At 31.5% G+C, this 21,981-nt stretch overlaps 11 protein-coding genes across 11 annotated transcripts; 5 read left to right on the top strand and 6 right to left on the bottom strand.

Moving 5' to 3' along the window:
• Positions 1-2,216: 2,216 nt before the first annotated feature.
• Positions 2,217-2,729, bottom strand: GO595_003636 (EF hand family protein; the record flags this gene model as incomplete). The annotated part of the gene is made up of 1 exon (XM_067916679.1): positions 2,217-2,729. One exon carries the CDS (start codon positions 2,727-2,729, stop codon positions 2,217-2,219), a length of 513 nt encoding a protein of 170 aa, XP_067776216.1.
• Positions 2,730-3,484: 755 nt separating this feature from the next.
• GO595_003635 (translocon-associated protein TRAP alpha subunit) lies at positions 3,485-4,198 on the top strand (the record flags this gene model as incomplete). The annotated part of the gene is made up of 1 exon (XM_067916677.1): positions 3,485-4,198. One exon carries the CDS (start codon positions 3,485-3,487, stop codon positions 4,196-4,198), a length of 714 nt encoding a protein of 237 aa, XP_067776215.1.
• Positions 4,199-6,423: 2,225 nt separating this feature from the next.
• GO595_003634 (uncharacterized protein) lies at positions 6,424-7,086 on the top strand (the record flags this gene model as incomplete). The annotated part of the gene is made up of 1 exon (XM_067916676.1): positions 6,424-7,086. One exon carries the CDS (start codon positions 6,424-6,426, stop codon positions 7,084-7,086), a length of 663 nt encoding a protein of 220 aa, XP_067776214.1.
• A 1,408-nt stretch (positions 7,087-8,494) lies between these two features.
• Positions 8,495-9,232, bottom strand: GO595_003633 (PAP2 superfamily protein; the record flags this gene model as incomplete). The annotated part of the gene is made up of 1 exon (XM_067916675.1): positions 8,495-9,232. One exon carries the CDS (start codon positions 9,230-9,232, stop codon positions 8,495-8,497), a length of 738 nt encoding a protein of 245 aa, XP_067776213.1.
• Positions 9,233-9,618: 386 nt separating this feature from the next.
• On the bottom strand, positions 9,619-9,972 carry GO595_003632 (macrophage migration inhibitory factor family protein; the record flags this gene model as incomplete). Its single annotated transcript, XM_067916674.1, has 1 exon — positions 9,619-9,972. One exon carries the CDS (start codon positions 9,970-9,972, stop codon positions 9,619-9,621), a length of 354 nt encoding a protein of 117 aa, XP_067776212.1.
• A 138-nt stretch (positions 9,973-10,110) lies between these two features.
• GO595_003631 (surfactant B protein) lies at positions 10,111-12,042 on the bottom strand (the record flags this gene model as incomplete). The annotated part of the gene is made up of 1 exon (XM_067916673.1): positions 10,111-12,042. The coding sequence occupies one exon, from the start codon at positions 12,040-12,042 to the stop codon at positions 10,111-10,113; it is 1,932 nt and encodes a 643-aa protein (XP_067776211.1).
• Positions 12,043-12,598: 556 nt separating this feature from the next.
• On the bottom strand, positions 12,599-13,522 carry GO595_003630 (surfactant B protein; the record flags this gene model as incomplete). Its single annotated transcript, XM_067916672.1, has 1 exon — positions 12,599-13,522. The coding sequence occupies one exon, from the start codon at positions 13,520-13,522 to the stop codon at positions 12,599-12,601; it is 924 nt and encodes a 307-aa protein (XP_067776210.1).
• A 796-nt stretch (positions 13,523-14,318) lies between these two features.
• GO595_003629 (Kap95p) lies at positions 14,319-16,607 on the top strand (the record flags this gene model as incomplete). The annotated part of the gene is made up of 1 exon (XM_067916671.1): positions 14,319-16,607. One exon carries the CDS (start codon positions 14,319-14,321, stop codon positions 16,605-16,607), a length of 2,289 nt encoding a protein of 762 aa, XP_067776209.1.
• Positions 16,608-16,884: 277 nt separating this feature from the next.
• GO595_003628 (uncharacterized protein) lies at positions 16,885-17,244 on the top strand (the record flags this gene model as incomplete). The annotated part of the gene is made up of 1 exon (XM_067916670.1): positions 16,885-17,244. One exon carries the CDS (start codon positions 16,885-16,887, stop codon positions 17,242-17,244), a length of 360 nt encoding a protein of 119 aa, XP_067776208.1.
• Positions 17,245-20,094: 2,850 nt separating this feature from the next.
• On the bottom strand, positions 20,095-20,748 carry GO595_003627 (ribosomal protein RPL10A; the record flags this gene model as incomplete). The annotated part of the gene is made up of 1 exon (XM_067916669.1): positions 20,095-20,748. One exon carries the CDS (start codon positions 20,746-20,748, stop codon positions 20,095-20,097), a length of 654 nt encoding a protein of 217 aa, XP_067776207.1.
• Positions 20,749-20,938: 190 nt separating this feature from the next.
• Positions 20,939-21,562, top strand: GO595_003626 (uncharacterized protein; the record flags this gene model as incomplete). Its single annotated transcript, XM_067916668.1, has 1 exon — positions 20,939-21,562. One exon carries the CDS (start codon positions 20,939-20,941, stop codon positions 21,560-21,562), a length of 624 nt encoding a protein of 207 aa, XP_067776206.1.
• Between the last annotated feature and the right edge of the window lie 419 nt (positions 21,563-21,981).

The following is a 21,981-nucleotide window of genomic DNA, read 5'->3' as shown; positions in this document are numbered from 1 at the left end:
ATGTATTCATTCGCTTTTGATCTTTTTTAATTAAAATGATGAAACTTTCATTTTGGTGTTTGCTACTGTATAAAGGTACATCCAAATGTAAGTATATAATGATTATGCGCTTGAAAATTATATATGCAAAATTAGCTCAACTGTTAATATTTCGAAATAATTAATGGAAAATATTACATACATTTAACACGGCACCCATAATAGCATCTTTAAAAGATAATTGAAGTTCAACATTTACATTCAATAAACAGTCAAATGGGAATTGTTAAGCATATTGTTGCATAAATTCATCGAATTTGTTTTATTTTTAATGATAACTTCTCAAATTTGATAATAATGCTATTGTAAAGATGAAAAGATTCCTTTTTTTGAATGTAAATCATCAAATAAATATATATCAAAAATAAAATCGCTACAAGATGAAATGTAAACAAATTCAATCATTTGCAATAAATTTATTTAATGAAAAAAATGTATAACAAACAAATTACAGTTTATTTTGTATAGATATTAAGTTCGAAATTGTTGTCGTAAATTTATCGAAATTCATATGTTTCAAATTATGAATTTCCTCATTAAATTTGTATATTATCTGTTGCTTTTGATATTCTTTATGAGCATTTTCTGTACTTTCGTTAATTTTGTCTAAAATTTCTGTTTGTTCTTTTATCCTATTCTTCAACAAAGATATTTCCTCATCAGCAAACATTCGCTTAGATTTTAATATCCCCCACAAATGTTGAGCCTTTTTTAATGAGTTTTCCATATTCTCTTTTTCTATTTTTGAATCTTCTTCTGATTTTTGTAATGTTTTGGCAGTATTTTTCATTTCATCAACTTTCTTCCGAAGATTTTCAAGTGCTGACTTTAATGAATTAGTTTTTATTCTTTCAACATTTACAATTATTTCTGAATAATCTTTGTGACTTTGTAAAACCGTTAAGTCGCCGATAGAAAAACCGTCGGTTTTACTTGCTATTTCACTATGCGATGCGAAAGGAAGAAACTTTTTTACTTTTAGAAGATCATCATTTGCTTCATTTATCTCTTCGGTAAGTCTCTTGTTACATAATGAAAGTTGGTCGGCTGTTTCATTCAGAAATTGTACAGATCGTTTTGCATCTTCAAGCATAATATGTAGTTTATCATATGTATGGCGTGCAATGATCCACTCATCATCAATTATTTGTTGTGGCCGATTTAGACGTGATTCATTTTCTTGTTTGGTAAGATTTAGATGTTTGTTTGACTGGTTTTCTTTCTCTGTTAGTTCTTTAAGCTGGTTGGCAATGAAGTCATTAATGCGTGAAAAATTTTTGGTTTTAATGGAATTGAATTGATTGTCAAATCGAATCTTTTCGATTTCATGGTGAGATTTTTGCCATTTTGTAAGTAGCTCCTTGAATTCGAGATCTTTGACTTCGATACATTCTGAAGAATCTAATTCACCGGTAATGATGTCAATTCGATCTTGTAGAATATTCATTGCTTGGTCACGTTCTTTTGCTGCTTGGTGTAATAACTTAACTCTATATTTTTTGCTTTCATAAAGAGCTTGAGTTTGTTGATATTTATTGATTACAGGTTGAAGACGTGATTCACATATTTTCGAAACTTGATCAAAAGCATTTTGAAGCCGAAGTAATTCAACTTGAGGACCGGAATTATCATAATTATTATTGTTTGCCATTGCCTCCCTTAGTTGATTTAATTCTTGTTCTTTTAATTCGATTTGTTTTTGGAGTTCTTGAACTTTGGATTTAGCATTTTCCGTTGTTAAAAATGAAGTACCAGCTGATGATTTATGTAAAACATTTTTGGTTTTGTTAGTTGGTTTTATTGACCTTGGGCTGATTGCTCCTGGTGGATATTTTTTCATTTATAGACGTTTATTCGCATTTTTGAGACCGTTATCTCACTCATAACATTTTTTGTATAATTTCATAATATGATTTTTCTTTCGCATCTATAACTCAGCGGTTAGAGAGTAGTGCTTATCACGCGAAGGTCTTGGGTTCGAATCCCCTGAGGTGCATAATTTTTCGTCTTTAATCGACAAACAAAAAGATTGTTTTTCATAGAAAAAAACATCGTCGTTCTGAAATTTCTATCGTATGTCCAACTTGAAAAGTTTTTTCAAAAAATTTGTTGATAACTCCTGATAGATCATCATAAGCAAATGCAAAAATTTTCAAAAGTATAAATAAAAACGACTTTTAAAGAAGGTTGCAGCAGCTTGATTTGAGTTTTCCATCATATGGATCAGCTTCTTTTGACTTTGGATCTATCTCTTTACCTACCAAAATCTTAACGAGCTGTGGGTATGTTATCTTCCCTGACTTTTTCCCGATTACTTGCGTCAATAGATCTTCTATTTCTTCATCTGTTCTTTCTTGTCCTAAGTACTTAGATATCTTCTTGATTTCTTTAGAGTCAAGGGATCTAGATCGATCTGTATCGATAGAACGGAAAGCCATCTTTAAGATGTATTCTTGGTCATTTGTTAAGGCTGCAATAACAAAATCCTTGAACTCTTCTTTTGAAACTGTCTTGGAATTATCAATATCTATTCCTTTAAAGTACATATCAGCTGTTTCATCGTCTGTCCTTCCTGCCATTACCTCAGATACAAGCACTTTAAATTGAGATTGATCGAGAGCTCCTTTTTTCTTTGTGTCTGCTTCGTCGAATTTATCCAAGAAAGCGTTCACTTGCTCGGTTGAAGCCATTTTGAATGTGATGCGAAATAACGAGTTTATAACGTTTCGTATTGAATTTTGAGTGGTTAATTAATTACCTGGGCGGATATATTGCAAAGAAAAATTTTCACTTTTTAATTTTCAATTTCTCCATACAAAAAGCAGCCATTTTGTTTCACAAAAATCTCAAGTGATTTAACTGCGGTGTGTGTTAAAAATTCCTCCATTGCAAATAATTTTTTGTTCATTTTTTCCCTATGACTTTAGTTTTCATGATAATATCATAATGATACACTAACTAATAAGATTCTTATTATTCGGAATATTGAATTTAAAATGTGCATAATTCTGGCGGATGGCCATGTGAAGTGTTTGCCCGATAGGATAAATTGACTCAATAACGATTGCATTTCATTTAATTTTTTAATTGTATTTATCGTCCAATCTTCAATCATGAATACAAATCCATTGAATGAATAAAAATAAATTTCAGCCAACACATAGTAGTAACGAACCAACTAGCATCGATAAAATACATGTTATTGTAAAAATTTAACACTTAATAAACAAATGATGATCAATTATGATAAATTTTAATAGAAAATTTGGTAAAATTCCTTTAATCTATGAAAAGCTCTGTATTGTAATATTGGACTTTTTGCATAAACATAAAATAAAAAAAAAATCATGATGTAATTGGTTAATATTATATTGACACTTTTTAATAATTTAAAACAGAGTTAGTCAATGAAGTTTTGACAAATTTGACAGCCTTCATTTAGCCAATGTTACTGACCTTACTTTTCTCTTTTGCTTTTTCTGAAGAAGAAAGAGAAGGCGTGTACTCTCCTCGTAATGGCCCTTTCCTTCCTCTCGCTAAAACAGAGGCTATTTATGGAAAGTCCATGCTCCCAGATTATCCAAATAACAAAATCCCAATAAAGCGCTTCTTCCGTGTTATTAGCTCATTTGCTGTTAACAGCGAAGAAGGTTTTGGCTTACAAGAGGTTTTCGGACACGTTACTGCACTTAATGATCCTAATGATTTTGTTTGGAACTTCACATCATACGGCCTTGGAGGTCGCCTTTCCAATGAAGATCAAACTACATTCCTTCACCTATGTGAACTTGACCAAGAAATGGAATCCGGAAAATTCAATCTTGATATCTACGCTAAAATCACATCTGAGGATGGCCTTAACTATTCAGTTCTTCTCTTCAACGAAACAGCTGAATTTTATGAAGTTGTCAACATTAAGGAACGTCTTGGTACAGTTTTCCTATACCTTTTCTTCGTCTTTGTTGTTGGTTACATTCTTTACGTTATCTTTACCAAAGACAAGAGCAAAGTTACTACAAAGCCAATCCGTAAGCAAAAGATTGCTGACTACTCAGAAATCCATCGCTCATCTTCTCCAGCACGCAAATCATCACCAGCACGCAGCTCGTCACCAGGACGCAACCCATCACCTGGTCGTAAATCTTCCCCAGCCAAGTAAACAACACACAACAGATCATTCGTGCTTTACGGTTTTATCGTTTTTCTTTGAAATTTGAGGTGCCCCAATCACTACGATAGTGTTTCATTTTTTTCTTTTTTTTTCAAATGAATTTGTATGAGGTGTTAAAAAGAGGTTTAGGAAATGAAAATAATTATGTTATTTTTGTAAAAGATTGATTCTTATTTAGATAAGTATAATAATTTAAAACATTTTAAAATTAACATCTAAAAAAAACCTGAACAAATATCAAAGCCATTATGATTATGTAAATAAAATATAGATTTATGTTTTATCCTTTTTCAGTAATACTTTGCTTCCTATGATTAATTTTATAAATAGTTTTTTCATCCAATTACTCGTACCGGCCGTTATAAGATGAAAGGTTATGCATAACCATATCTTACAATACATTTCTTATTTTTTATTATTTACCCTTTTTACTATTATCGGCATAACCGTTTTTAATGTGTTAATACTTATGTATAATATTGACTTTCGATTTCTGCAATTCGTATATAGCAATCATCCTACGATCTTGATATCATGAATATATAATATATATCCATAGTTGCATCTATGGTTGATATAAATCTAAAAATAATATCATAATTAGCACGGAATAGATTTATTCTTTCATTCCAAAAAGTGACAAAATCGACTTTTGCATGGTTTACGTTGAACGATAGGAGGCAACGATAAGTGCCAATAAAAGCGAATTTGAATGATGGTACCATCATTTATTTAAATATTATCAAATTTTTACTTTTTTCTCAAAAAAGTACGTCATTATATCCGAAAAGTGTCTTGAATTTCTATGCCTTATTTATTTCTGCCATTGTGATGATGATGGCAGCCAAATTAAATGATCCTTGGTTTGTTAAGAAATGAAATTGTTGAAATTTATTCACAATAGCGTGGTTTGTTATTCATTTCAAATAATTATATGAAATCTTGATTTTCTTGAATTTATGAATTTAATGAAAATATGAATGATATGATAATTTTCGTAATACCTTAATGATGTACTTATTTAATGTGATTAATAATTTATTCTCAATAAAATAGTTTCTGTGTAAGTACAACATATTCATGAAATATCTTGAGACAAACGATACATTTTTTTCTGATGAAAACGATTTTTGATCATTGAATTCATTTGATGTATTTTTTTTTTTTAAATTTTTGTATTTTAGCATTATGTTCAATTTTATTGAATAAATATCTATGCAAATTTAATTTGCAAATGATCATTGACTTGAGATACATATATCAATTCCTTTATCTCATGTGCTTTCAAATTTTGAAGATATTACATTTTTAGACTTATTTAACATTCTATGTAATGATGTTGATTTCTCTATTTCTCCAAATATGAGTCAATACCACCGTTTTTGACGAGCTTTATTCTAGAACGTTTTTGAGAACGATACAAGCTGATTGAGCCATTTTTATTCGTCCATCAATTCAAATTTGACTTCGAACCGCTTGAACATGTAAATCCATATCAATTGATTGAGAAAAAAATTACCTATTTTTCACCTTGGATTTATTTTTTGCCTTCGGCAAAAAATAAATCCAAACTTTGATAAATTATTAGTTTTGCTTTTATATCTATTTTAATTTTTGAATTCTTCTAAATAATATTTTGGATTTTGTTAAATTTTGTAAATTCTCTATTAATCAAAAAAACAATATCATTTAATTTAGAGATTGAAAATTGAAGAAATATAAAATAAGTCGTATAAACTATTATAATATTATAATTATACTAAATTTTCTATGAATAGTTTTATATAAAATTTCATATGGAAATTATTTATTATCTTTTTGTTTTGCATCATTTGGAAATATTTAAAAACTAATTCAAGTACTATTGTACTTCGGGGATACTTTATTAGAAAACTATTTTAAATTAATATTCTCTTGCTAAATAAAACCCATATAAGTGCTGTTTTAAATAATTTAAATAATTTCCAAATATTAATTTGAAATCCAAAATTATTAAAATAAATATTAAATAAAACAAATAAATATCATTAGTATTGATATCAATTCCTTTTTGTTCAAGAAGTGTTTGATAGAAGTGTTTCCCAATCGCAATGTTCCTTTGGTTTCATGTGGAAAATATTAATAAATCACAAGAGACCGTTTTTTCAAATATCGACCGTTAAGTAACTTGACTTAACATTTCGAAATGTGATATGAAAAATAAATGAAACAAAATGAGCAAAAAACTTCCATCACTTTCTGGATCTTATCATAATATAGAGCATGCTATCATTGAAGCCATACATCTATTAGCTCCATTATCAGAGTATAATGATGGATCATGTCGTTGTAAAGATATTTTTTTGCTTGTCAAAAATGCAACTATTCAAATTGGGAATCAACTTCAGCAAGGAAACCATCGGTTCACGCTATTTTCTTCAGCGCTTTGCGGCCGTCGTTCTTCGTTTAAACTTTTCCAAAAAGTAACAGATAAAGAGCGGCATGGTTCTTGGTGGAAACTCAAAGTTTCATATGAAGAGGCGCTATCAATCTCTAGTTCATTGCCCTCTCGTAATCAGTCAAAATTTCTTGGCGTGATTGATAACAATTCATCTTCACCAACGCCTCTTTTTGCATCAAGATCGGAATTAATTCAAAGAAAGTTTCTATCGTTAATTCCGTTCTCTATAATGGAACCAGAGCTCATCAATAATACTGAAGAGCTTGAAAATGAACATACAGATATTTCAAATCGTTTGCAAATTGCTAAATCTGAAGCGCCACCAGATGTAAGTCAAGCACTGCTTCATTTAAATAATCTAAAGCGCCAATTTGAAGATTTGACACATGAAAAACAAGCATATGAAGAATCACAAACGCTCAGATTTTTCCAATAAATTGTTTAGTAGCTAAATTATTTTTAATAGCTATATTTTATTACAAAAAAATTTTCATTGAATCTATAAAATTCATATTTTGTTAATGAGTACAAAACAAATTTGGTTCCTATTTGATTAGTAAAAGCCAATATAATATTATAATATTATAATATTTTTTGTTTTAGTTTTAAATAATGATAAAAAATTCAAAATTCAAAATTTCAACAAATGAATGAAAAATCATCGTATTCATGTTCAAAAACTGATTTTGGAGTTTTGGGGACTTTCCCATTATTATAATGAAAATATGAAAGAATTAAAAATGAAGTTTTTCCCATTTAAGCTTTACATGGCGTTAAACTTTTGCCTTCAAAGCTTTGTGAAATAGATGTTAAAATGCAAGCACCTAATTTTATTTTTTTATTTTCATTTAAGAAAGGTAAACATATAATTCTTTATTTCTTATGAATGTTTTTTCTGTTTGCAAAAATTAAGTTATATTTTATTTAATAATTGTAAAAAACAAAAAATATTTATTCATCATTTGGAAGAAATGGAAATTTCAAAGCATTTGGATACACAACATTTGCCTTAATCCAAGAATTGAGTGTTTCTAGCACAAAATCTCGAATTTGATTTTGATCAAATAATTTTTCATCAGCTCCAAGAATCAAATCCAAATTAAAAGCAATCTCTGGGCTGGCATCAAAAAATAATATAAGCGTATCACCAAGGTATTGAAAAGTTATTTTCCCATTAAAAATGAGATGTGATATATTTGCTTTAATCGGAAATTTAACACACCCTGGAGAAAACATATCCAAAGAAAGAACTGTGTTAAATATTAAAGAGCAATCACTGTTGCAATTTATTCCTATTGAAGCTTGGAAAGGTGCTTGGAAAAAATTTTGCTTGAGTAAAGGGATTATAAACTCATGTGTTGATAGATGCCATTGAAGAGCAATGTCAACATCTTTCATTGATAATAATTCTATTTTTGGTTGTTGTGTTCCAAATTTTAATCTTTCAATTTCAAAAGTTGCACTAAAAATATCTGACTTCCCAAGAAAATCTCTAATTACATTTGTAATGTAGTTTATAGTTCTTTCTTCAACTAAGTATGATTGAAGTGATTCTATGTCTATTTCGAGGTTCATATTTTATGTAAACTTCAGAAAATTAAATTCAGGAATAGCTTTATCTTCTTTTAGTAATTTCTAAGAGATCGCTTATAGATGTTCTTATTAACATTGCTTCAAATGCATTCATAAAAGCTTATTAACATTCCATGATGCATACAAATGTAATTTTCAATAATTAAAAACATTTATATTTTTTTTTTAAAAATGATTTTGAAACCACGTTTAAATATTAAGTAAAACATTATAATGAAATTGTTTATTTGAAAGTTTGAAATTTACTTCGCTTAGTGAGCAAAGCGTAATAATACTGAATCCGATAGATGCTGTTGATCTTCCGAATATTCATCAGAGCCACGGATAGATTTAAGAAGAGATTTGAAGGTGAAAATGGAAATTATTCCGCCGATGAAATATCCTGTAACAACATCATCGATATGACTATTGCGATCCCATATTTCACAAGCGCCATAAAAGATAGCTAAAAAGACAGGCAATAATGAAATCAATGCTTGAAATACAGAAAACTTCTTCCAAGATTCAATAATGAAAAATGATATGAAAATACCAGAAGCCATAGAAAGAGCAGACTCAAGTGATGGAAATGACTTGAATTGCTCATTTAATTGTTTTTCATTTAGGTTAAATGAGCATTCCAAGAATGTTGCTCCACAGTATGATTTTGTATCTGGACGAGGTCTACCAATCATTCTTTGAAGAAGAGATACTACCAAGAGAGTGAAAACAATTGAAAAGCTATAGGAAGCGAGTATTTGTGATAATAATTCGCGTTTAAATATTCCAAATGAAATCAAAACAATGATACCACCGACAACTATGGTAGGGTAAAGTACGATCTTTGATACAGTAGTTGTTTTAGTGGGTTCGTCAATGTCTGTATTTAAATATGGAATAAAATCAGATGGAAATCTTGCCCTTTTAGCAAACACTCCTAGCACAAGTAAAATAATAACAACCAACCAATCAAGAATTGCAAATCTCTTCAAAATGGATTTTTCTTGCATATGTGGTTAATGTTTCAGACGATAGAAACCGTTATTATGGGGCTTAATCCAACCGCAATTCAATTGTATGTTTCCCCTGAAATCGTTCATTTATTTATTTAATTTTCAACAAAATAATAACATGTTAAAATTTCAATTTTGTTTACATAAGAAGTTCAGTACAAAGTTTGATAAAAAGACAAAAATTTTTATGAAATCATCTGATGAAATCCGTTAAACGATAAAAAGTGCCATGCAACGATGAAAACCGTTTTTGTTGTTCTGTGTTTTTTTGCTGCTTGTAAACTTTTCTCTACAACAAATGCTTTAAGTTCTTCTCTAGTTTAGCAAAAAACAAAATATTTTGAAATATGTAAATTCTAAAAAAGATCTCATTAATTTTGCTTTTATGCAAAGGTATCGCCATCATAACCCCAGTTTTGACCAGGTGCATCAGCAAATGAGATGTAGATACGGTTATGAGCAACGCCAAAAGTCTCTCCCATATACTTCGTGAATTCAGCCGAATATTTCTTGTTCTGGCTTTTAGAAATGCAACCGATGCTTCTCAAGTCCATGAAGCACGCCTTAGCCTCGCGGTCACCTCCGAAACGGATTTCTACGTTATCGTTCACCAAAACCATCACGTAAAATTCTGGCTTTCCCGTCAGCTTAGCGACCATCTTCGAGAGTGCCTCTGACGCGGCCGCCTTTTGCTCTTGTGTCATAGCAAAGTTCACGAAGACCTGTAAGCAAGGCATGAAATGTGAAGTGAATACTTAAGCGCAAAACCGTCGAAATTAACTCAAAATTTCCACTTTTGCGTCAAACATTCAAATCAAAATAAAGACAAAACTATTGTCCATAAAATTCGATAAAGTTACGGTTTAGCTAATCGTTTAGCATAAGTGGAACTTCTTGCAGACGTCGAGGGTGGTGAGGCCACTGCCTAGCCATGACATAAGGTTTGGAAGGTATTTTGTGACAATTGTCTTGCAGATTCCTTGGACAACGGCTGGGACCTTTTTGCAAAGGTTGGCGGCGAGGCTTGCGACTTGTGACTGGACCTTTGTGTTCTTTAAGATGTTTGAAACGCCATTGACAACTGTCTTGCAGACTGAGCACGCAGAGACATTGTCGATGCCTTCTGGGATTGCGATGTAGATCTCTTCGTCGTCATCTTCAACGAAGTCTAAGTAGAATTCTTCGTCGGCATTTGACTTGCAGATCTTGATCTTGGTGCAAACGCTGGATGACGCGAGCTTGTTGCCGAGCCAGTTGAGGATTGGCTTGAGGAAGACTTTGACGACGCCCTTGCAGAAGACTAAGCCGACTCCGCTGGTGAGTGATGTGCATGCGGCGGTGGCAGCTGATGAGATTGCAGATTGGACGAGTGAGTTCTTGAGTAAGCTGGAGATGACATTGACGATTCCCTTGCAGATGTTGCATGCGTTGAAGTTATCGAGGCCTTCTGGTAATTCCATTTCTTCGATTTCTTCGTCATCGTCCATCTCTAAGTAAAGTTGTAAGTATGCATCTTCATCAAAGTCGTTGGACTTGCAGATCTTGATCTTGGTGCAGATGTCTAACTTGGTGATGCCTTGGCTGATCCATGTCATGAGCTTAGGAACATACTTGGTGACAAGTTTGTTGCAGAAGTTACGACCAATGGTTGGGAAACGAGCGCAGATCTTTTGTGCGAGTTCTGTAACCTTTGTTTGTGCTGTTGTGCTGGCGATGATGCTTGAGATACCCTTAACAAGGTGTTGGCAGATGGAGCATGCGATGCCGTTTTCAAGACCTTCTGGGATTGCAATGTATTCGATCTCTTCGTCGTCATCTTCAAAGAAGTCTAAGTAGAATTCTTCGTCGGCATTTGACTTGCAGATCTTGATCTTGGTGCAAACGCTGGATGACGCGAGCTTGTTGCCGAGCCAGTTGAGGATTGGCTTGAGGAAGACTTTGACGACGCCCTTGCAGAAGACTAAGCCGACTCCGCTGGTGAGTGATGTGCATGCGGCGGTGGCAGCTGATGAGATTGCAGATTGGACGAGTGAGTTCTTGAGTAAGCTGGAGATGACATTGACGATTCCCTTGCAGATGTTGCATGCGTTGAAGTTATCGAGGCCTTCTGGTAATTCCATTTCTTCGATTTCTTCGTCATCGTCCATCTCTAAGTAAAGTTGTAAGTATGCATCTTCATCAAAGTCGTTGGACTTGCAGATCTTGATCTTGGTGCAGATGTCTAACTTGGTGATGCCTTGGCTGATCCATGTCATAAGCTTAGGAACATACTTGGTGACAAGTTTGTTGCAGAAGTTACGACCAATGGTTGGGAAACGAGCGCAGATCTTCTGTGCGAGTTCTGTAACCTTTGTTTGTGCTGTTGTGCTGGCAATGATGTTTGAGATACCCTTAACAAGGTGTTGGCAGATGGAGCATGCGATGCCATTTTCAAGACCTTCTGGGATTGCAATGTATTCGATCTCTTCATATTCTTCAATTGCATCGTTAGATTTGCAAAGACCGAGTTTTGTGCAAATGTTGAGCTTGTTGACACCTTCTGCAATGAATGAAAGAACTTTAGGAAGATATTCACCAATTATTGTCTTGCAAAGATTTTGAGCAGCAGTAAGACTGAATTTCTTACAGAGTTCAGAAGCGAGTTGGGTGACAGCAGTTTGAACTTTAGTGTTGTCTAAAATATCTGTGATTCCAGAGATAACAGTCTTGCAAACTGCGCAAGCGTCAGAGTTTGATAAACCTTCTGGGATTTCGATTGGTTCTATTTCTTCGTAGCAGAGGATACTTGCGAGGAAAAGAGCAAACATATTTATGAAGCTTTCACACTCAGAAAAATTCTTTCAATTTTGTTGTCAATTTGACAAGCCTAAATTATCCTTTTTTGAGAGATTTTGGTTGTTGTAAACCTTTTTATCCTGTCAAAAAAGGGGAGTTGTTATTGAATTTTTTTTGACTGGTGTTCTCAAAAGCTAAAAATTATCTCATGGTAAAAAAATTATTGTTGATAAAGATCTGATGATCTATGATTGATTACATCAATTGCTGGATTTTATATTTCCATTTAGTGTGCCCTTTCATGAGTCTTGATGTTCAGTGCCTCTCAATCGAAGACGTGTCTTCGACGAAAACAATAAAATAAACCATTGTTTCATAAAATATTTTCTTTCAAACCGTCGATGAACAACAACAATAACTTAACGTTAAACGTTAAACGATTGGTAAAAGTATTGTATGAATACGTAATAGGTAAATGCAACAAAATCTCAAACATTGCACTGAGGCGAAAAGAAGAAACACAAAAACAAGAATTGAAGAAAAATTAAATAATTATTTTCATAAAAAAATTGGTACCTAGTTTACTGCTTAGCAAAGTTGGAGTTTTTGGCAAACGCTTGACTTTGAAAGTCCAGAACTAATTAAACTCATAATTAATGGAATATTCGAATTGATATATTTCCTGCAAGCGTCTCGAACTTGCGCTGGAAGCTTGTCGCAGAGATTTCCTGACAAGGAAGTGACTTGTGATTGAACTTTTGTGGTGGTTAAGATTGTAGAAATTCCTTTAACAAGAGTTTTACAAGTAGTACATGAAATTGAATTACCAACTCCTTCTGGGATATCTATGCTCATGTGTTTTTCATCATCTTCTTCTTCAATTTCCTCATCATTAACAGTTACAGTTACTGTTGTTTTGCAAAACTTGAGAGAAGAACAGACACTATCTGCTGAATAATTTTTGCTAACGAATGTGTTGATTACTGGAAGGAAGAGTTTGACGATGTTCTTGCAAACAGCTGCGTTAGTAGATGAAAGTAATGAACATGAAGCAGTTGAAACAGTTTGAATGGTTGTTAAAACTTGTGTCATGCCCCTAGCAGATGAGATATAACCAACAGCTTTCTTGCAAACAGCACATCCATCTGATGTAGCTGTAATTATTGTTGATAAAATAGAGTTATCTTCAAGCTCCTCATCTCCTTCTTCGCTATTGTCAGAAATTCCAATTTTATTGCAAATTGTGGTTTCACTATCATATTTATAGATAGAAGAGTAAATTGTGCTTAAATAAGAACCACTTAAGATATTGTTACATAACCCTGTGCTTTTGCTGGGTTTGCAAATTGATTGAATGATTTGCGAAGGAACTGAAAATCCATAACGAAATATGTAAAGTTTGAGAGCACCTATTGCTTTTTCGCAAACGCTAAGGGCTTCTTTTACTGAAACTCCTTCTGGTATTTCGACTGGGCTGATAGCCAAGAGGCTTGCAAACAATATCGCAAACATGTTCCGAAACTGACAGCTTCTGCATTCAATTATTGTCAATTTGACATTTCATTTAATTCATTTTTTGGGTTGTGGAAATCGGTTTTCTGCAGATCGTTCAAAAAGTTTTCAAAATTTTAAAAAGTGCAACTTGGAGAAATCAACAAATTTGTATGATAAAATGCTTTTTGCAAATTTGGCAGATGAATGCTCACATACAATGACAACATATGTTCGTTGTTAGAAAATAGATTGCAATTTATAAAATTCGGATCATAATTTGTTTTGCTAAAGATTTTATGTGATTTATTCGTATATCGTACATTTAAAATAGTTATATTAAATAGTATTTTTCATCTTGGGCAGATTGCTTCCCACAGATTCATTAATTTTCATGTTATGCGATTATTTAATCAGAACGTTGGCAACACCCTGCCCATTTTGTTTGATTTTTACCCAAAATGAAAAAATCTAATGTTAAAAATATTAAACAAATTGTATATCAAATTTTAAATTAATTTATAAAATAATAAATTTCATGAAATTCCTAAAAAGTCTTGAATTTATACGCAGAAAAAAGATTTTATAAAAAAGAACGTTAAGATCATTGAATTTTGCCCGACCAAATCTCTCTTCATTGGAAATGGATCAAAACTTTGTTAATCATGTTGCAAATTTATTCAATCCCACAACACAAGAATACAATGTTTCTATGGCTTATATTACAGAATTTAGAAATTTGCATCTCAATGAATTTTTACAACATATTTTACTTGTAATTCAAAGTGATGCCTCTATTCCTGATCAAATTAAGACAATGTCAATAATTCTTGCATATCAATCATTTCCTCCTCCTGGTACACAAGTTGAAGATGATTTCTTATCAAATCTCCAACCAGAAATTCTAAGTGCTCTTCTTACCGCAGCCAGCAATTTATTTTCTTCCCCACATGATTTTGTTCGTTCATGTTCAGCCACACTTTTTTCCCGAATAGCGTGTCTTGATATCCTTAAATATGATAAATTATCAATAATTCCAATTTTAATCAATGCGCTTAAAACTCCGGCTTCTGAAGTTGCTCTCCATTCCATTTGTCTTGTTCTTACTGATGTTTTTGAAGTCGCACGAATTAATGATAATGAATTATTTGAAATTTTAAACATTATTTTCACATATCTTTCCTCACCAACGCTTCCCGATGAACTTAAAAATGCTTGTATCTCAGTTCTTCGTCCAGTGATTGACAACATGTCCGAAGTTTTATCAGATGAAGGAAACCTTAATCAACTTTTTGGAGCTCTTTTTGCATTATCTCAAAATCCCGGCACCAAAGCATCAGCGTTTAAATGTTGGACCCAATTTGCTCTTATTTATTATCCGATGCTTAAGCCGATTGTTGATCAACTTGTCACTGGTTCCTTTACAGAACTTGTCAACTTAAGTAATGATCGTGATACCATTTTAAGTATTTGTGAATTTTGGAAAACTATAGCAGAATGTGAACTTGATAAATCAGCAGAATTAAATATTATTCCACGCGCAGCAGGCACATTAATACCGATTCTGTTTCGCATATCTACAATGGTTTCAAATGATGAATGTGATTCTATTGAAGCATATGAACCACATATAGCAGCATCACAAGCATTACAATCTATAACATCATCATCGCCAGCAATATCAATGCCAATTCTTACTCAATTAATTGTTCAATTTAATTCATCGGAAAACTTTAATGAAAGAGAAGCGTCACTTAATTTACTTAATTACATAATACAATTTTGTGATTCGACGCCAATGATTATGGAATCTCTTCAATTAATAGGACAACGATTAGGAGATAATTCACCACGTGTTCGACAAGCAGCGATATATTGTGTTCATGCAATCCTTAACTCGATTTTAATTAAAAAAGATAAATGTCCATTTGCAAGTTTAATTCCACAAATAGGGAAAGTCATTGTCCAATTTTCTCTTGTAATCATAAATTTAATGAATGATCAAACTGAAGTATCAGCTACCGCATCATTAACAATTGCTGATTTTATACAATTTCCACGTTTCCCTTATGTCGGAGTTGCTCTTGGACAATTATTAAAAGCTACTTTACGAACGAATTTATATATATCACAATCAGCTTTCTCAGCAATGCAAAATGCTATTGGTAATACTCCCATACCAATTTTACGCCAATTATTGAAAAGTATATTAGATATAATATTAAATATATTAACAAATAATCCGAATGCTTGGATTATTATACAATTTGTTTATATATTACAAAGTATATTAATTAGACTTGTAGGTCAAATGGATGAATTCATCGAAAGCTGTTGGAATATATTAAACGCAATATTCCAAGCATTCCCTGATGAAGCACCAAATTTACTTGCCCCTTTAGCTGCGTTAGGTCGAGCTTCTGGTGAAAAGTTTATACAATTTGTTCCGCATGCATGTGAGTTCCTATTGAAAGGTTTACAGACGGTTGACCGGGAAGATGCGATTGCACGAGCAGCGTTTGGTATCTCTTTATTTAGTGATCGATTTGATATGACTCCTTTTGCTGCTGCTTTTTTGGAGCATTTAACTAACGCTATGGCTAATCCTAACATTACTATTGAAACAAAAAGATTTGTAGCTGAAGCGATAGGTGACTTAGCTAAAAGCGCACCAAGTGTATCCATTGGATTAGTAGAATCTGTAATGCCACCGATATTAGAAATATGTCAACATATGAATGATATTTTTGATATGATACCTGAAGAAGATGAAGAAGATTATGACATTGAAAACATTTTAATTTCATTCATAAATTGTTTACAAAAAACTTTAGAAATGCTTATAAAGGCACAGTCACAATTGGCAATTCCTATAACTATAGCCCTGTTGGACTTGTTGGAAGTCGTTGGAGGATTAACAGAACATAGTGATAAAATGTTAACTTGTTCGGTACTTACAATGTTCTTCTTGGCTCAAAACTTCCCTGATCAAATGAACGAATATTTCCAAGATGAACCCGGCTATGAAGTCTTGTTAAGGGAAGCAAGAGAGGCCGGAATATTACCTGAAGTTGTAGCTGTTTTAAGTCAATTTTTCCAAATTTGATGTTATTTATTATATATATAATAAAAAAATGCTTTACAAAAAAGTGTGTGAAGGGTTTTTGAAATGTGTTTTGACGGTTATTATAATGCGCGCATCTTTTGCCGAATTGGTGGATAAGGCTCCAAAAAATCCTTTGGATGAAACAACTTCCCAAATTAGAGAAAACGTAACTGAACTTAAAAATGAATATGAAAAGTTGAACCAAAGAATTGCAAAAGAAACAAAGAATTTAAAAAACGCAAATGAAACTAGAGCTAAAAGTATTAAAAAGCAAATTATGATGCTACTTAGAAGAAAGAAAAATATTGAAAAACAATTGACATTTTATGGTGAACAATTATTTAACATTGACCAACTTTCATACGGAATAGAAAGCAATGAAGAAGATGAACCCAAACAAGCTCCTACTAAAAGTGAGCTCGTAACATTCACTTTAGAAGATGTTGATGAATCAACTTACGATATTAAAAATATGGTATCACAAATTAATGAAATTAATGACATCTTAAGCGGATTTCAAAAGCCTCCTGAAGAAAGCGAAGATATTAAGTCACAATATAAAAATATGGACATCGAGCTCAATAAAAATATTGTTTCCTTACAAGGGTTACTAACGCCGATTGATCAGACAGAGTAACTTTATTTATTTTACATCATCATAATTTATTAATAATAAAAATGAAATTCCATTTTTAATTTTTTTAAAAAATCAAGTAATATATTGTTTACCTAATGTAATTTTATTGTATGATTTAGTGCTATTTTTCTGCTTTGAAAAGAAATAATTGTTTAATTTTTTGTTTTCTTTACATAAAAATTGTCACTTTTGGATTCGGGCTTTGGCTTCTGCCGATGAAAAAAAATGTGCCTGAAACCCAAAATACCCAAAAATTAAAGTATCTAGAACATATAATTCTTGATCTAAATGATGATAACATTAAATCTTCTGTTGAATTAACGATGAATTTATTTGATAATAATTTTCCTTATTCATTTAACATCCTAATTTGTCGTGCAGTTTATTCGACATTTGTTTCTCAAATGAAAGGCGCTCATTTATATTTTTCTTATTTAAAAAAAATCGACAAATATGAAGAAAAAAATCATATAAAGTATCACAAAGTTATTCGAATTTTCTTTCGTTTTTTATTTGATTTAGATTCCCGTGAATCTAATTATTTAATTGAAGAAATGATTGAACAAAAATTAATTCCTTCAAATTTTGAACCATTTTCAAAGCAACCGCTGTACTTTGCACATCACATGTCGGAAGGAAGCAGCAAACCAATGCGTAATATTGATCCTTTTGTAGAAGATTTTTTTTCTAACATGGAAGAGTTATCAAAAGATGATTGGAAACTTCATAAAAAACTTATTCATGAAGGAGGGAATCCATCAGATGTAGCAAAAGCTATTCGAAATGATGATATTGAAAAATTACAACAAATTTCAGCACAAACAAATTTTGATTTTAATCAAACAATTGAACCATCACTTTATGAACGATTCTCATTTATTAATCATGATAATGTATCATTGTTTGATTACGCTGCATTTTTTGGAGCAATAAAATGTTTTAAATTTTTGATGTTAAATGGCTCTAATTTTGTAAACACTGGAAAATATGCTGTAGCAGGTGGGAACTTAGAAATTATTCATTTATGTGAACAAAATCATTCGTTTTTTGAAGGTGCTTATGAAGCATCAATCGAATATCATCGAAATGAAATTTTTCATTATATATATGAAAATGATATCATCGAAATTAAAGATTTACTTGAATTAGGGAAATTATGTATAAAATTTTATAACTTCGAAATTCTTTCGTTTCTGGAAGAAATCGGATTAAAAGTTAATGATTCAATTATTAATGAATGCGCAAGGTTTGGAAACATTTTTTTAATTCAACATTTCTTAAAAGATAAACAAATGCCAAAAGAAATTTTGATTTTTTCGGCAATGTCCGGAAATTTTGAGCTTGTTAAATATATCATAAAGAAAAATGAGGTTGATATTAATGGTAAAGATGTTTTATTTCTTTTTTAAAGAGTTAATTTTTGTTTTGTTTCTTGTTTTAATTTAATATTTAATATTCATTTAAAGGATTTTGGACGGCTTTAATGTGGGCTTGTGAAAAAGAGAATTTAAAAGTTGTGAAATTTTTACTTAAACAAAAAAATATCGATATTAATGCAGAAGATATTTATGTTTTATTAATATGTTTGGAGTTAATGCATATGATTTAGAACTGCTTTAATGTATTCATGTGGAAATAATCGTGTTGAGGTTGTTAAATTACTTCTTAATAAAGAAGATCTTAATATAAATTCTAGAGATGTTTTTATGGCATTATTAAAGTATTTAAATAAAATATTTGGTTTAATCTTATCATTTAATATTCATTCAAATGATTTTGGACAGCTTTAGCACGCGTATGTATTTATGGGCATATAGAAATTGCTAAATTACTTTTAAGTCAAAATGGAATTGGTATTAATTCTAAAAATGTTTTTACTTTGCTTTTTATGTTCATTTTTCTTTTATAATATTTATAATTTATTTTCGGAGTATTTTTTGTAATATCAAAACAGCATTAATAATTGCATCTGAAAATAATCATGTCGAACTCGTTAAGTTATTACTTTTACAAGAAGGAATCGAAATTAATGCACAAGATATTTATTAAATATATTTGATGTTTATTTCATGAATTTAATATTGCAAAATAATATTTGGAAATTGTTCAAATCATTTCGAACAGCTTTAATTTGTGCTACTATAAAAAACAGAATCGAAGTTGTTAAAATACTTCTTGAACAAAAAGATATTGATATTAATCATAAAGATGTTTATTCATTTTATTTAAAATTCGTTGTAATAATTTGATGTTTGAAAATAATATTTGGAAATTATTCAAATTATTTAACACAGCACTAATTTGGGCTACTAAAAATGCAAAAACAGAAATTGTGAAAATCCTTCTTCTACATAATGAAATTGATATTGATATTCAATGTGTTTATAATATATTTTTGATTTTTCATCATTTTAAATAATATTTAATTTGAACATTTGGAATTTATTTAATTTTTTTCAGACTGCTCTCGATATTGCAATCGAAAATAAAATTAGAGAAATCGGACAATTACTTGCTGAAAAGAAAGGAATAAAACTCTATGACAGTGCATGGTTTATTTTAACTTCTTCGGAATTAATTGATTTTTGTGTTCTTGTAAATACCGGGAAAAAATGCGATTATTTTAATAAAAAACTTGTTTATAATATTGTAACTTTAAATGTGTATATTTTTTTTTTTGTGATTTTAAATGTGTATATATTTTTTTATAATTTTGAATTTCTTGCCAAACATTAAACGGTCAATTCCAATGTGATTGATTGAAAACTTTACATTTTACATTAACTTATGATGTTTTGTATTTTTAAATAAAAAATAATTAAAAAAAAGGTTTGCTTCATTGTGGTGTGTTTAGTAAACACGGTGTGGCTTACCCATTGTTGAGTGGAGTGTGATTGCGCCGATTGATTGCCATTGCTTCTTAAGGAGGGAAACAACGTAGTTTGTAGCAAGCATAACGTTTTGGTAAACTTGCTCTGGCTTCATTGCAACGTTGGCAACGGCAACACCGAATGCGATTGATTTCTTAAGCCTGAACTTGACTGTCTTGCGGGCTTCATCAACAGCATCAGCAACTTTATCAGATGAACGGATTGGTGCTGGGAACTTACCTGTCTTGTTGAATGCTGGACCTAATGTCTTGTTGAGGTTCTTGATGATGGTATCAGATGCAAGGAAGAGGTGGTGCTTCTTAGCCCAATACTTGATTGTCTTCTTATCCTTGTTGAAGTTAGTAAGAGTTTGAAGATCATAGTATGGAACGTTGATAGCAGCAGCTTGTTCGCAATGGATCTTGTCACCCATGATACCAATACGAAGTCCTGGACGGATGACGTTTGGAAGCTTAATGCTACCGATGAAACGCTTATCCTTTGCGATGTTGTAACCCTTAAGACGGATTTGAAGTTCGATTGTTTCAGTGAACTTCCTCTTCTTCTTGTTGTTGGAGTAATCAAGAATTTCAGCAATGGCAGACCTAAGGTTTTCCTGATGAATACGAGACATCAGACAGAAAGGACGACCAAGTCAAACCGTTTTTTGGGGCTAGCCATTCTGGCGACCGTTAAAAGAACGTTATAATCAATGTTAAACGTGCATTAAGTTCATGTCGAATTTTAATGAGCTTGATCAAAACTCACAAGAAAAATTAACAAAGGTTTTTATAGGACAAAGCCTTAAAAAGCGAAAGAAATTAATGGATGCTCTTCTTCGTTGTTCTTCTGCTGAAGATCAAAAACCATCAGAAACTCTTCGAGCTGCTATAGATAGTATTTCAAATACAATTGCAGCTCTTCGATCCGGAACAAAAACATTATCTGATGTTAAGCGATTTCATTTACATGTGGATTTACCTGTTTCAAATGATCCAGAAATTCTGATAACAATGGAAATTACAAAAAAGCCAAAATCGCATCCACTACCACTTGGTTGCTTTATTGAAGTGAAGCCTCCAGTTGGTGATGTCGCGAAAACGCCACCTGCAACAAAACTTACAGATAATTACACATATACACATGTGTTTAATCTGGGTGAAAGAACATCTCAACAAATCGATAGACTTAAAAGGAGTGATTTTGAGTTCCGAATATATCATCGAAATGTCACTTTAGGAAGAGTCAGAAATGTTATACACTCAATAGCAACAACTCCTATTGCGCCATTAACTTATTCCCTAAGTGTCACATCGCCATTGCTCTTCATTGCAATGGATGGGAAAAAAACTAACTTTCAATTTAATGTTCAACTGTTTGTTGATTCTCCTTTGGTTTCTGCTGATGAATTAATAATTGATGAAAACATTGATGTTATTAATGAATGATTAATAAAATTTTTGTAAAACTTTTTGTTGTGAGTTATCTATATAATGATAATTCTTATACCTTGATAATGCTTTCCAAAGAATGATATATGCAGTTTTGGTGTAATGCTTGATTATGCAATTAATGAAGCAAAATCAGATTTTTGAAATAATGTTTTAGAAGGAGATGAAATTTATGCATTTTATATGTGTTTAACATAATGTTTTTTTCACAATCAAATGTTTTCAATATTTGTGTATTTCACACTATAATCAAAGATTGTTTCTGCCCATTTTGAAGTTGCTTTGAATTCGTAATAGTTTTGGCATTCAATGCATGGGTTATAGATATTATAATTGTGTTGAGAGATGTCAATATAGAAAAACAACAACATTAACTTAACACTGACTCAAAAAATAATGAAATAAATCGTAATACT

The sequence above is a fragment of the Histomonas meleagridis genome (genome assembly GCF_020186115.1).
Source record: "Histomonas meleagridis strain 2922-C6/04-10x chromosome Unknown contig_221, whole genome shotgun sequence".
NCBI classification, from domain to species: Eukaryota; Parabasalia; order Tritrichomonadida; family Dientamoebidae; genus Histomonas; species Histomonas meleagridis.
Note: the sequence above shows the minus strand (reverse complement) of the source record. Positions and strands in the feature narration are given on the sequence as shown.